The 15,955-nt window shown below is 35.8% G+C and overlaps 1 protein-coding gene across 3 annotated transcripts; it reads right to left on the bottom strand.

Moving 5' to 3' along the window:
- Nucleotides 1–1,568: 1,568 nt before the first annotated feature.
- On the bottom strand, nucleotides 1,569–15,733 carry LOC131069124 (uncharacterized). 3 transcript variants are annotated; one of them, XM_058004455.2, is made up of 2 exons: nucleotides 15,038–15,733; nucleotides 1,569–1,620 (listed from the first exon to the last, which is right to left on the bottom strand). In XM_058004455.2, exons 1-2 carry the CDS (start codon nucleotides 15,613–15,615, stop codon nucleotides 1,584–1,586), a joined length of 615 nt encoding a protein of 204 aa, XP_057860438.2. In that variant the 5' UTR covers nucleotides 15,616–15,733; the 3' UTR covers nucleotides 1,569–1,583. The 3 variants fall into 3 exon arrangements, with proteins under 3 accessions (XP_057860438.2, XP_057860437.2, XP_057860436.2); XM_058004454.2 differs by lacking the exon at nucleotides 1,569–1,620 and adding an exon at nucleotides 10,821–11,155 and having other exon boundaries at nucleotides 15,038–15,731; XM_058004453.2 differs by lacking the exon at nucleotides 1,569–1,620 and adding an exon at nucleotides 11,288–11,847 and having other exon boundaries at nucleotides 15,038–15,732.
- Nucleotides 15,734–15,955: the final 222 nt, after the last annotated feature.

Here is a 15,955-nt window from a genome sequence, read left to right as displayed (position 1 = left end):
CATTTTCTTTATGCAATTAGCATGCCTTAAAAATTCAATATGTCTATGCAACAAAACAAAATTATTTATTCAATAAAAATGGATGGAGAAATGAAATACAACTTGAACTTTAGGACAAGGAGGCATGAGATTAAGACATGAGAAGACTAGAATCTTTGGCTCTATATTCCTAATATTCTACAAAAGCCATGGAAAGTCACTTGGCATGGGTTGGAACTTTATTAGTGGACAATAAAAATTCACATTAAAATTTCTTGCATAAATTACTATACGATTTATTAGAGGTAGATAGCCTAAAATACTAAAAAAATGATAAAAGGCCCATTAAATAATATCATCTTTTCTTTGAGGAATAGTTGGTTGCTATGCTTTCTTAGTGCAATTTGTGTTTCTAGCAACTTCAACTTATGTTTATTATGTAATATAACCAAATTATTGTTGCATAGTAATTAATGTATGGAGAAGTGGAATAAAAAATGATTTTTAGGAGACAAGGAGGCATGAGATGAAGACACAAGTAGCCTAGAATATATTAATCTTAGTTTTACATTTCTAAGATTCAATAGATATATGTGGAAACTCACATGGTACGAGTTGGTACATTTTTAATCATAAGGACTCCAATGTGACACCTATGTTTATTATATGAGTTTCTTGCATATGTTGCTATGTCCTTATTTAGGGGTAGATGGCCTAGTTGGCTAAGAAGAATGATGAAACCACCACTACATGACACCATTTTTGGTAGACTAGTAATTCTTACAATTCTTTATAATTTCAATTGATAGTTTGGAGCATATAAAGCTTGTCTCATAGATGAGTGTACTAAAAATGCTTCAAAGTCTCTTGCAAAGTTGTTATTACTTGCCATTTGAGGGGTTTCATGTGTTTCATAGATTCATTTAGTCTAGGTAAATGGTCAACACATTGATGTTGAAAGCTATAACACAAATTGGAGTCAACAAAAGCAAGGCAAAGTGATTAGAATTTGCGTGAGTAGATAAGTTGAGGTTAGTGTTAACTAGGTACTATTTTCTAGTACTAGTGATACCTTGGATGATTATCTTTGGTTGTAGCAAGAGGAGGGTTGTAGGAGTTGGCCATGTATTTCTAACTTGAAATAAAAAATGAATCTTCTTGGATGAACCATTGTTTGCATGCAACAATGTTGTAAAACAATTTGTACAAGATGAGTTTGCTCCAATAAAATTCACAACAATCGAGGTTTGTTTTGCCTTGTTAATCAAATAGGAAAATAAAATAGCAAGACAAAACACAAACAACAATTAGTATAACTTGTTGCTTCCATTATAATGGGTACTTTGCCTTGTAACTTCAACAAGGGGCACAATTCCAAAGAACATGGTTATCTAATGCCTACATTAAGAAGGGAAAGGTTGAAACGGAATCAATAAATGAGTAATTGCATATTGAGAGTTGGGAGTTGAAAACAAATAGTAGACCTCCTACACACATCATAACCCACAAGATAGTCAATAATTTACAAACAAACAAGGTAAGGTTAAAATTTAAACCATTTCAAATTTGAGTCCATGTATGGTGGTACCTTTTGGTTTGTTGTTCTACCTTGATGTATATTTGGCAAGATATTCTTTGTATCTAGCATTGTCAACAAATAAGGAAGATGTTAGTGTTAGGTCCCGGAGACAACTGAGAGGGGGGGGTGAATCAGTTGTCTAATAAATTCAAATCAAAAACTTATTAACCAACTTAATGCTTAATACCGGTAAACCAGTTAAATATGCCGGTAGACAGTGTTAACAGTAAATTGCTATACCGGTAAGGATTAATGCATGAAATATAAACATAAAGTCATCCACAACACACGACACCAATATTTGAACGTGGAAATCCTGCAAGGGGAAAAACCACGATGGGAAACCTTACCCACAATCAGATGATACTACTACAGATAGTAAGTGTACAAGAGGGATATGCACATGCAGAAAGGCCAACAGCCTAGAGCTCACTGCTCAATCACAAATGGTAGTCACACTGACTACAGTTGGATGGTTAAATCCAATAACAATGTACTGCACAAAATAGCATCTTTATATGCTGGTTTCAGTACCCGGTGTAATGCTGATATGCTTTTACAAAAAACCTAACTTCATCTTCAAATGATGTCTTCGTGTATACCTCTGCTTGATCTCGCATATATCTTCACACAATTCTTTTTCACATTCCACACTTGATCTTACAAATAAGATCTTACATTTATACCATACACTAAGACCAATTTTAGTAGGTCGGCTCTACAAAATATTAAAATAAAAACTTTTTACAAATAATATAATATCTGATGCAATAACCAATTAAACATGTCGGCTTAATGAATTTATAACAATAATAAATCATCTCCATAGCATGCCATGCTGATCTGGAAAAGATAAACCTGTCGGTGTAACCCTAGATAACTTGGACCTATTTGCCGGTAAAAGCAAATATGCAAATATGAATATACCAATGATTATTTCTTCAAAATAAAGTGTCCACATGATGTCTTCGACATTACCAAGTGTCTTCCATATCATTCCAGGTACCGGTGAACAATATATCCTGCCGGTGAATCATATACCAGTAACTGTTGCACAGATTACTGCTTGCTGGTGAATGTTGCTGGATCCCCAAAGTATGTGTATTCAGTAGGTGTTGACATCAATGACAAAACCATACCAAAATACCAACAATCTCCCCCTTTGGCATTGATGGCAACACAAGATTGAAAAACCATCAAAGTGCCAAAACAAAAATGTCAAATACAAAAACCAACAATCTCCATTTCTCCCCCTGGGAGTAACAATACCAGTTTCTCCTTAAATGTGATTTTCAAAATCTCTCCCCTGAAATCTTTCACCAAAAAGATAATGTGTTTTTCCATAGATATCTCTCCCCCTTTGACATCAAATGCCAAAGTCACAAAAGTCACAAAATACCAACCAATTCAATATACCAACTACTCCCCCTAAGAAGTAGCTTCCTCATCAAATACCGGAATAAAGATTTGTCCATTTAATTATGTCGATTGATAACAATCATCAACTATCTAAGTCTCTACAAGTGGTGGTATGACTCCAAGCTGACCTCTGAGATACTCAAAAGTCTCCTTAGGCAAAGGTTTTGTGAAAATATCTGCAAGTTGTTCTTTAGTATTCACATAAACCAATTTTATCTCTTTTTCTTCAACTTTTTCCCTTAGAAAATTCAGTTTGATAGAAACATGTTTTGTTTTAGAATGTAATACCGGATTTTTAGATATATCAATTGCTGTAGTGTTATCACAATATATAGTAATAGGTTCCTTGCATTTTACCTTTATGTATTTCAACATTTGCTTAAGCCAAAGTACCTATGTACAGTTTGTTGCTGCTGCAACATATTCTGATTCTACTATTGATAAAGATGTACAACTTTGTTTCTTACTCAACCAAGAAACTAATCTCTTTCCAAGAAAGAATGCTCCTCCAGTGGTGCTTTTTCTATCATCCACATCTCCTGCCCAATTTGCATCTGTATATGCACATAGATCAAAATTTTCATCTTTGGGATACCATAATCCAAGATTTGTTGTGCCTTGTAAGTACCGGAAAATCCTTTTTACTGCTGATTCATGATTTTCCTTAGGATTACTCTGAAATCTAGAAACAATACATACTGCATTCATAATATTAGGTCTGGTTTGTGTCAAATACAGTAAACCTCCTATCATAGATTTGTATCTAGTTGGATTAATAGGTGTAGATTCATCCCTTTGAGATAATTTGTCATTTGTAGTCATAGGTGTGCTTACCGGTTTAGAGTTCTCCATCCCAAATTTCTTAAGTAGTTCTTTCAAGTACTTAGATTGACTCAAAAATATACCTTTATCAGTCTGTGAAATCTGCAATCCTAAGAAGAATTTTATTTCTCCAATCATAGACATTTCAAATTCTTACTGCATTTCAAGAGAAAATTCTTTACATAATCCATCTTCTCCTCCAAAGATTATATCATCAACAAATACTTCAATAATCAAGATGTCATCATTAGTTACTTTGTAATATAAATTACTATCTACATTTCCTTTAGTAAAACCAATCTTTAAAAGATACTTATCCAATCTTGCATACCAAGCTCTTGGGGCTTGTTTCAATCCATACAGAGTTTTTCTTAACCTGCAAACCATATCATTGTCATCTGTCAAAGAAAATCCATCAAGTTGTTCAATATAAACTTCCTCTTCAAGATCTCCATTCAAAAATGCACATTTAATATCCATTTGATAAACTTTGTAATCCTTGTGAGCTACAAAAGCCAAGAACAATCTAACTGCCTCAATTTTGGCTACCGATGCAAAGGTTTCATTGTAATCAACTCCTTCTTTCTGAGAATATCCCTTACACACTAGTCTTGCTTTATTTCTGACAACCTTACCATCTTCATTAAGTTTGTTTCTAAATACCCATTTGGTTCCAATTACATTTTTATCTTTAGGCCGGGGAACTAATGTCCAAGTATTATTCTTCTCAATTTGTCCTAATTCTTCTTCCATAGCTTTAATCCAAAATTTATCTTCACATGCCTCATTGATAGATGATGGTTCAATTTGAGAAATAAGACATACCTTTTCATTTGCCAATCTTCCTCTTGTCATAACTCCTTTAAATTTGTTTCCAATTATCTGATCTTCAGAATGATTCAGTCTTACATACCGGGGTGTCTTAGTTTGTTGTTGTTTTTCAACTATTGTGGAATCCTCTGATGATATCGAGGTAACTGGATCTTCATTTTGTATCGGTGGATTCAGTGTAGGTTCATTTGTCACAATTTCTGTTGCCGATTCAGAGTCTATATACTTTGAAGTTCCTCTGAATTGTTCATCAATCTTTACATTTGTACTCTCAACAATTTTCTGCAATCTTTTATTAAAACATCTATATGTCTTGCTCTTAGATGAATAACCAAAAAATATTCCTTCATCACTTCTAAGATCAAATTTGCCAATATACTCATCTCTTCTAATATAACATTTGCTTCCAAAAATTCTGAAATACTTAAGAGTAGGAATATTACCAAACCATAGTTCATGAGGGGTCTTACCGATTTCACCTTTGATGTGAACTTTGTTGAATGTATAGACGGCAGTGCTTACTGCCTCTCTCCAATACATATGTGGTAGATTTGCTTCTGATAACATACTTCTTATTGCATCCAAGATAGTTATGTTTTTCCTTTCAACAACTCTATTCTGTTGTGGTGTCTGAGGTGCTGATAATTGTCTTTTGATTCCATTCACTTCACAGAATGTATTGAAGTCCTTAGATGTGAATTCTCCTCCTTGATCTGATCTTAAACATTTGATTTTCTTACCGGTTTCATTTTCAACCATTGCTTTGAATAGTTTCAACTTCCCAGGTGCTTCTGATTTTCCTTTGAAAAAAGTAACCCAAAACATTCTAGAATAATCATCAATAATTAGCATGAAATATCTCACCTTGAAAGCTTTTAGTTCTAGTTGGACCACATAAATCAGTGTGAATTAAATCAAGAGCATTATTGAATTTTTCTAGAATACTTTTGAAACTAGCTCTAACTTGTTTTCCAAATTGACATTCCTTACAAATTGTATTCTGAGGTTTCACAATTTTAGGTAGATCTCTAACTGCCTTAGAAGTACTGATTTTTACCATGCAATCAAAATTTACATGACATAGTTTCTTGTGCCATAACCAACTTTCATCTATATGTGCAATTAAGCATGCCTTTTCACTGTTATTTAAATGAAAGATATTACCTCTAGTATGATTACCGGTTGCAATTTCCAAAGCAGTTCTATTCATGATTTTGCATTTTCCATTTTTAAATTGCAACTGAAAACCCTTCTCAACTAATTGACCAACACTTAAAAGATTATGCTTTAATCCTTCAACATAGTAGACATTGTCAGTGTTATGTTTACCATCAAGAGATATTGAACCCTTACCTTTAATTGAATAGGCTTTGTCATCTCCAAATCTTACTAAACCTCCATTGTATTCTTGAAAGTTCAAGAATTTACCTTTGTCTCCAGTCATATGATGTGAGCATCCTGAATCAATAATCCATTCATCCTTTGATTCAACTTTAGCTGCTAGGGCTTGTTCTACCAATTGAGCAATAGGTGTCGGTTGATCTTTTGTTATAGCAACAAAAGCTCATCCATTGTCTGTTGGACCCTCATCAGAATCATCAGTCACACCTTCATCAGCAATGTAACAAGATTTATCTTTGTTCTTCTTAAATCTGTATCTCTGATATTCAGGATTAGGCTTGTATGTTCTTCTAGATTCTTCTCTTAGTCTAGCATGTCTATCAGAGCATCTTGAAGCCATATGACCAATCTTATTGCAGTTAAAACATTTAAAGGGTGTTTTACCTTCATACTTACTTCCAATTGGACCTTTTGGCATTTTCCTTGCAAATAGTGTTTCAAGTTCTTCAAGCTCTTCATTCTCCTTTCTGGTTTTTTCAAGTTCTCTTGCATAAAAGGCTCTCCAATCTGATTTGTCAAATGATGGAGCAGATGATGTTGATGCTTTAAATGCCAAACCAGTCTTTATAGTAGCAACAGGACCAAATTCCTCAATTTCAAAAGCTGAAAGTTTTCCAATCAATGTATCCCTAGTTACTGATGTATTAGGCATTGTTCTTAACTCATTTATAGCAGTAACTTTCATTTTATATGCCGGTGGCAAACCTCTTAATATTTTTGAAACAATTTCATCCTCACTCAAGGTTCCTTCACAACATTTGATACCCAAAACAATTTCATTTACTCTTTCCATAAAAGCAGAAATCCTTTCATCTTCTTCCATTTTCAGATGTTCATACCTGACTCGGAAGCTTTCAAGTTTTGCAATTTTGACTATGGAATCTCCTTCATTGAGTGTTTCCAAATGATCCCAAATAGCTTTAGCAGTAGACCTATCTGATAATCACATGATTTGTTGATCTGATAATACGCTCAAAAGTGCTTCTCTTGCTTTGCAATCATTTTCTTCATCTTTGGCTAAGGTAGTTGGAGCAGTCTGACCAGCTATAACAGCAGTATAACCATTCTTAGTAACTTCCCAAATGTCTTTACCGATGCAATTCAGATGTGTCTCCATTCTGATCTTCCATATCCCATAGTTGGTTTCATCAAGTTTAGGACTGTCCTTCCTGAAATAATTAGTAGACATTGGATCTCCTCAAGTTGTTAAACTTCTACAAAAGGAAGACTAGGCTCTCATACCAATTGTTAGGTCCCGGAGACAACTGAGAGGGGGGGGTGAATCAGTTGTCTAATAAATTCAAATCAAAAACTTATTAACCAGCTTAATGCTTAATACCGGTAAACCAGTTAAGTATGTCGGTAGACAGTGTTAACGGTAAATTGCTATACCGGTAAGGATTAATGCATGAAATATAAACATAAAGTCATCCACAAAACATGACACCAATATTTGTACGTGGAAATCCTGCAAGGGGAAAAACCACGGTGGGAAACCTTACCCACAATCAAATGATACTACTGCAGATAGTAAGTGTACAAGAGGGGTCTGCACATGCAGAAAGGCCAACAGCCTAGAGCTCACTGCTCAATCACAAATGGGAGTCACACTGACTACAGTTGGATGGTTAAATCCAATAACAATGTACTGCACAAAATAGCATCTTCATATGCTGGATTCAGTATCGGTGTAATGCTAATATGATTTTACAAAAAACCTAACTTCATCTTCAAATGATGTCTTCGTGTATACCTCCGTTTGATCTCACATATACATTCACACAATTCTTTTTCGCATTCCACACTTGATCTTACAAATAAGATCTTATATTTATACCATACCCTAAGACCAATTTTAGTAGGTCAGCTCTACAAGATATTACAATAAAAACTTTTTACAAATAATATAACATCCGATGCAATAACCGATTAAACATGTCGGCTTAATGCATTTACAACAATAATGTCATCTCCATAGCGTGCCATGCTGATCTGAAAAAAATAAACCTGTCGGTGTAACCCTAGATAACCTGGACCTATTTGCCGATAAAAGCAAATATGCAAATATGAATATACCAATGATTATTTCTTCAAAATAAAGTGTCCACATGATATCTTCGACATTACCAAGTGTCTTCCATATCATTTCAGGTACCGGTGAATCATATACCAATAGCTGTTGCACAAATTACTGCTTGTCGGTGAATGTTGTTGGATCCCCAAAGTAGGTGTATTTAGTAGGTGTTGACATCAATGACAAAACCATACCAAAATATCAACAGTTAGATCCAATTCCTATTGGTCGAGATGCATGGGAAGAGCCATTCTATTACAAACATGAATCTTTGTTGCATTAAATGTACTTTAAACATGGCTCAAAAGTCACATGGTCCACTAGAGGGTCGGATACAAGTTTTCTAGATGTTCTTAACAAGAAAGGTCATCAATGATGAAGTAGTAGACCACTGGTTTTCTTATAGGGCTTTTAGGTAGATGAATATCTATTAAAGTTCGTCTTACAACCTCTACCTCATTTGGTCAATCCAACTTCAATTCAAGTCAAGCCTCTCTGCTACCATTTAAATCAACTAGAACATAATGCAAGCTAGTTCAACACAAAGGCAAGTGCCAATTGTAAGAAAGGGGAATAGATTAAATTACAAATGTGCACTAATAGTCCCTTTTGTGCAAGTGCTTTAACACATCTTTATTGAAGAATTGATAATCCATGATTAATTTAAGTATATACAAAATAGTGGTGATTAATATGTTATGGATACTTCCAATAGTAGGGTTCATTGGGAGTAGTCTTGTGCAAGTCTAAGTCATTTTGATGTCAATATCCCACAAAATATGAAGAATCAAGTTAAGCAACCTAGTTACACCATCATCTTTTGAAAGGGCTTAAAATACTCTTGTGCAAGTCAAGTCATTTGATGTCAATCCCACTAAATACGAAGAATCAAGTTAAGCAACCTAGTTACATAATCATCTTTTGAAAGGGCTTAAAGGCAATTACACCTGTCTACTATAGTTTTTGGGAGGTTTTCTTCAATATTGTTTCCAAAACATTGTAAATATTGCTTGTACTATGATGGCATGTGATAAACTTTTGCAATAAATATCAAAAGCTAGAAAGTGAAGAAAATCAATTCTCACCACATGCCATAAGTTGAAGGGCATATTCATACATTTTTTAATCCCTTAACATCGTCATTGCTTGAACATACTACCTCTCGCCAAAAGAGGTGTAAACATCATTGAGAATAGTCAGTCCCTTGGTGCCATGTTCATTTACGAGCATCAATTCAACTCATGGCCACACCATAAGATATATGGACTGATCATCCCCATGTTACAAGTAGCTCTAAATCTCCTCCATTTCTTTATGAACTATTTGAAAGCATGACCACAAACAATAAACATTATTGTGTTGTTGGACAACAAACGCAAAGTCACCCTCATGAAGATGTAATACATCTGTAAGTGTGCAAGGCAACAGTGTTATGTGTAGCTATCATATTGGACATCCCTGTAGTACAATTCATGAGTTTTCTTAAGCACAAAAGTTATAATTTTGATGGCCGCAAGGAGTGTAATGAAAGTCTCCCTTGTTTTAACAACAAAGGCGTCCAACTAGTCAATCCACAAAATTTTAATATTTCGTAAGGGGGAGATTGTCTTATGGAAAGATTGTGTTTTAATCGTTATTTTAAACATAGAAAGTTGTGCACATTATGATTCAACTCAAATTAACTGCCCAAAGTTGTCAAATCGCCTCTGTTTTCTACCATGTTTATTTGCAGATGTCAGAGTGTTTGTAACTTTGTATCCTCTATTTTGATTCCTTGTGGAAGAGATATGGTCTCATCTTATGCTCCTTTTAGGTTTTCACTGAAGCAAACTTTCAAAGAAATTGTACCATATGGTGTGTTCCGAAATTATAGATACATAAATGTAAACCAGAAAACATCCCTCTGCAATGATTACAAGAAAAAACATTATCTTCTGACACTGCACCTCCTCTCAGTTTCAGTTGTTTATATGCTCTGAATAGGCAAGTTAATTACGGAGGCTTAACGTACAGGATTTAAATAATAAATTCTTGAAAGGGATGATACATGCTCAAAATAATTTAAATATTGAATTGAGATGACATACAGACTAAAGTTTATAACGAGTCTGCTACACGCTCAAAAAAATATTCTAATAAAATTGAGATGATGTATGGACTGGAATTTGTAACAAGGAGGCTGCTAGAGGCTCAAAAAATCAATGTTGGAAATGATGGAGCCAAGATGTATCCAGTATCTTTGGAAATTTAACCCACATTTACGTCAACTCAAAAAACACAGAACTGATCTCCCAGGTAGCTCCTTTTACAATGGCTGTAAAGCTCAAATATACCATCGGACAATATCATATAGAAAATTAAAAAAATAATGGAAATGTAAAATTATGACTCGCAGATTATAATGCGACAATGCCCATCTTCAAACTTCAGATAATTCCTCTTTCTACACATATCTCCAAACAACCACATAATAGACGCCGAGACTCCATACAACTATATAAGATGTATGTACGTGTGTATATATATTTCATAGAAGAACAAAACGAAACCAAAAGCAAAACTAGCAGAGACAGACTAATCCAATGGTCCCCATGAAAGAGGAATACCACTATAGAGAAGTTTTCCGGAATTGTGCCCATGAAATTCTTAATCTTGTCTAACTGGGACATCTCAGATAATATCATAAAAAACTTGAAGAAACTGTCTACAAACATTCTCACTTAACAGTTGAAAGTTCTGTGCGATGCCAAAATTTCTCATCTCCTACCAAAATCCTCAAACATTGGTATACATGTTTCCTAGTAATAAAAACTGTTAGTTCTCAGAATCCAGAATAGCAAAGGATTGAACCATCCAGCCTCTAAAGGGACAGGCTTTCCAGGAATTTAATTCCATGCCTTCCTGTATGCATATTTCACAGGTTGCATGGGTCCACTGGAGCAGTAACACTACGATCAGTAGATCCCTCCACGGGACCACACCATTAACAAACATTTCAACCATCAAAACATGAGGTAAGACATTTCATCAACCGCGTCTAGGTTTGATACCTTCAACATTTTGGAAACACACAATTAAACCAAATATTGAATAAATTTGCACATACCAGGGGTGTGCTACACTGGCCATATAACAGTGTTAAGAACTTGAAACCAATGTAATAAAAACTGCTAGCTCCCATAATCCACGATGCAAAATTAGATAATTGAATAGTAAATATGTAATAAAAATAGGTAATGAATGTCAAAGGTGTTATGTTCAAGCAGCATGGCCACTTGGTTGTCATGTTAGAGACCAAGGCTCAGATCTCCCCAAGCGACATCTTAGCGCCAGAGGTTCAAATCTCCCCAGAGTGACATCATAGCACCAGTGGGTGTGCTGGAGTAATATTCCTACTACAGTTGAAAGAGCAAATAATAGACCTGCACATGATGCAGGAGAAAAATCTGGAGTGCAACGAAGCAGGAAGGAAAGAGTTGGCAGAACAGAGGAGCAAAGAGGTAGTCTCACAGAGAGGAGATGGTGAAGGAGGAGCAGTAGTCCCGCAGGAGATGAAGGAGCAAAAGGGGCTAGAGGGGCAGAGTGGTAGACTCGCAGGAGGAACAGCAGGCGTAGTGAACTGGCCGTCCTGCAAGAGAAGCTGGAGAAGTGGTAGTCCCACAACGAGGAGGAGGAGCTAGAGGCCAGGCAAAGGATGGAGTGTGGAATCCCCACAAGTTAAATTGAAAGTCCAGTGGTATCCCTACAAAGAGAACATTAGATAGAGCAGTATCACTTCAAGATATAAGGGGTGGGGGGGTTTCCCAACCCTCACTACATAATCTTTTTAAAAAAGACAGATAATATACAACACTTATAACAATTCCTGTATACTCAAACATAAATACTAGTTATACTTAAAAGAATGTAAAGACATAAGGGAATGCCTCAGATGAGTTTTACATCTGACCCAACATAAGCGCATAAAGAAATTTGTATGGGTTCATTTGAATTGTAACAATTACCGTTGAGAAGATAAGCGAGCTCCAAATCTCAAAGCAAAGATGACGAATAAATATTGCTGCAAAAGTCAGCTAATAGGGTATTTTTAACAAAAGCTCAACCATTCACTTCTAAACGAGTCCACATAAGAAAAGTAAAAAGAAGGGTCCTTGGCACTTATATTCATAGTTTTTGTAGCCACTCCTTGAAGGGAATTCAATTCGGGGTTTTTCGTTTATTAATTATTTACAAAACGAATTTAATCAATAGGCATGAGGAGATTGAAAATTATCACACCTAAATCAAATTGATTAATAATTTAAACCTAAAATAACTAGAGAAAAACACTATACATGGTATTGCTATGCTCTTATCATGGATTGATTTGATCATACTGTATGAAGCTTCAAACAGCAATCATACAATGGATAATGTTGTAAGGTGTGAATTGAAGTTTTTATTTAACTGGAGCCGACTTATGGCCATTTCCGTAACATTAATGATTTAAAGTTGAGAGTGGATGTAGCCTAAGGGCAGTCTCTCATTAGGGATTGTCCCAGACATAAATTTAAAAAAGAACAAATCTTATTGAGGTGAAAAAGTTGAAAGAAAGAACATGCATTTATGTACTTATTTGCACTGCTTTTAAGACATATTAGGACTTTGCTCTAATCCATCTAAAATATACTTGTGAATAGTAATATAAAAAATAATGTGCAAGCTTCAGCAATTGTCTCCCGTATTTGTCCAAAAAAATGTTCATCTCCAGCAGTGATTCACAAGGTATTTTCCTTTGGCACCTCTTATCTCCTGTGCCCGACCTCAGTTTCTGCATCCATGGCTTCATGTGATGGCATTCAAGTGACACATGAAAATAATTCAGCAAAGCTCCATCCAGTTTACCCTGGTGTATCATGTGCAGCACACAGAAATAAGCTTTCTTCAGATTATGGGGCTAGGGTTAGGGTCTTTCCCGTTAGGATTTTGGATAAGAAGTTCTGGAGGACGAAGTGGCACATAAAGCACACACTTTGATCTGCAGCTTCCACAACTTTTGGCCATGTCTAGCTGAGGTTAACAATTGGATTTCAAAACCTCGGCAACCTTTCCCTAAGGATGAAATCTTCATTGGTCTTTGTGCAAAGGGTTTCTTATTTATGATCTGCGGTTCCATTGTGAAAAGGAACCTGCTGCTCCAGAAGAGACCTTGGTATTGGAACAAAGCCTACCTTTGTCTGAAACTATGGTATGAAAAATTCCAATCCCCTCACAGAAACCTCCTCAGCTATTCCTGTTTAGATTAGGCTCCCTATTCTTCCGCTTCATGTTTGAGGTATTCCCAGTCTTTCTTCAATTGCAAATGCCACTATGAAATTTATTGTGGTTCCATAAAAGTCACAGCTTCGATCTGCATTCACCTTTGCTTAGATTCTTGAGGAAATGGACACTTTCAAACAGACCAACAGGAAACACTCAAGAGAGAGGCACAAACCTCTTGCCTTCAACCAAAAGGGCAAACCCATGAAGCAGTCTACTTAGTGGAAAGTGATGGACTTGAGCCTTGAAAATATTTTTCTTTGATAATAGTGATGAATCCAAGGATGTGTCCCTAAAACCTGGGGATAAGATGTTTACAGAGCCTCAATTTACTTTTGGATCTAATATGGCACCAAGTAGGGGCTCCGCCCCTTTAGGGGCCATGGCTGCTTCCCCCAAGACTTCAAGGAGGAAGGATTAGAGAAAGCAACCCTCTGTGCTGCCAGATCCAAAGTGAAACTCTGGGCATGAACGTGATGATTGCTCAGAATTCAATTCAAATAAATGGGCAATAATTTTGCAGAAAAATAAATCTCCTTGCAGAACAGACAACAATCAATGCAAGATGACCCTCCATACCCATGTTAAGAAGGGATAGCAGGGTCTTTTGGGCTAGGGTAATTTAGTTTAATAACATAATATTGTTTTGTTTGCCTGGTATATCAGTTGTTGAAGACATTTCTGACATTGTTTATAACTTTTTATATAAAGGGAGAAGGCCACAAGTCTCTCATTCACCAATTTAAAAGAAACATTGAACAAAAATATGAAAAAAATGTCATAGCACATTTTAACAATTGGTTAAAAAGTAATTCAATTGCCACTCCAGCAAGGATACAATTTACAATAACAGGGCTTCCATACCCCAATTGAGCCGTGTTTTGCAAAATAACGGACAACCTATTGAACATTATATTAGTTTCTTATTATCCAAATGCCCGCTGGTTATAATATCCTAACTGACTCTGAAAATAATGCTTCCACACTAACCAATCTCCATAGACCCCATCTACAACTAACCACGACAAACCAAAACCACATCCACATCCCATTTTTTTATGGAAAAAATAAAACACCGATTTCTCTTTAGCCACAACCACATTAAAGAAAACCCTTGGGCCTTTTCTTATCCCACATTTTTCAAAAACTCTGAACCAGAATCCATATAATGGACTGTTTTTTCAGTTTGTTGATATTTTCAAAACCCAAACTCTAAATGTGAACATTGATTTTTCCCAAAACCACACAATTGGCCAAGTACTTTTGGCAAAATCTGAAACCCCGCAATTCATCAAATTATTGTTTTACAGAACTCCAAATGCACAAGACATTATTCCTTTTACAACTCTAAATCCCATAACAAAAGATTGCTTTTCAAAACTCCCAACCCTAAAGAAAATAATCAGCTTTGCAAAACATATAGTTGAAGAAAATAGGAAATAAAAAAATTTGAGCTCCACGGTTCAACTCTAGACTGCACAATTCATCAATGAGTTTGAAGAAGAGAAAAATTAAATATAATCCTAAATTCATATCAAGAACACTTTTTTTTCAAAGCCACAATGTAAGCAAATAATCTATTTGAAATCCCTCAACCTCATTATCGACTTAAAATCCAAAGCAAGTAGCTTCACCTTAATGATCCGGCACTTATATTCCTGCACAAAATCCTGGCATTGGTCTCATCCTGATTACCCCCGATAAGGCCGCCCAAACCCAAGCCCTCGGCTCCACGGGCAGGCTCCTCCTCTTCTTCCTTAGCCCTTGCCCGCTGATTAACCTCCTGTGTTTTCTCAAAATAATTCCCATAAACATACTCAGCCGTGTAGCCCTCATCGTCATCATGCAGCATAATATGACCGTGCCATTCCCAGATACGATAAGCAGGACCAGCACCATCACCGACATCAAAACCTGCAGATGGATCCTCGTGGAACCCTACGCAGACCTGGTGGTCGCCTATTGAGACGGCCTGACCTGAATTGGGGCTAAGTTTCTGGGGCCCTTCTCCACTTAGAATAATCTGCACAATGGCTTTCTCTAACTTGGCCTCTTCTCTTTGAAGTGGGGTTTTGGTGTCGTCGGAGATGATGCGATCGCAGGCGTTGGAGATGACAGAGGTAGTGTCCAGATAAGGGGGTCGTGTTTGAAGCCTGCTCATCATTGTGCTCAGCAGGAGAGTTTCCAAGGAGTTGGGTGCGTAGTTTGCCATTGGAGGGTTGCAATTCAATTGATTTCCTTTCCTTTGCTACAGACAGGGAGCCATGGCTTTGTATGAATGGGTGCAGAACTTATTGTTGTGGGAATGGGGTAAGCATCATATCTTTTCCTTTTTCAAAATTTTAATGTTTTTCAAAATTTTAATGGCAAATTCAAATTGCCAGCAATTTTTCACACCATATATTTTCTAAATTTTAATAGCTAGCAATTTTTCACACCAGTTTGTTTGACAAGATTCTTGTAACAATTTTAAATCATTTATAAATTTTTAGTGTAGTTTATTTGATAAGTCTCTTGCTTATAATTAAGGTTTTTTATATTATTGATAGTAA

Source organism: Cryptomeria japonica, chromosome 1, assembly GCF_030272615.1.
Source record: "Cryptomeria japonica chromosome 1, Sugi_1.0, whole genome shotgun sequence".
Taxonomy (NCBI): domain Eukaryota; kingdom Viridiplantae; phylum Streptophyta; class Pinopsida; order Cupressales; family Cupressaceae; genus Cryptomeria; species Cryptomeria japonica.
Note: the sequence above shows the minus strand (reverse complement) of the source record. Positions and strands in the feature narration are given on the sequence as shown.

Bases quoted from the DNA above. Each gene is read 5' to 3' on its own strand.
- LOC131069124 (XM_058004455.2), bottom strand. From the start codon at position 15,615: ATGGCAAACTACGCACCCAACTCCTTGGAAACTCTCCTGCTGAGCACA. The intron at 1,621-15,037 runs GTGAAGCTACTT...TGACAATGCTAG, and splicing joins ATAAGTGCCGGATCATTAAG to ATACAAAGAATATCTTGCCA.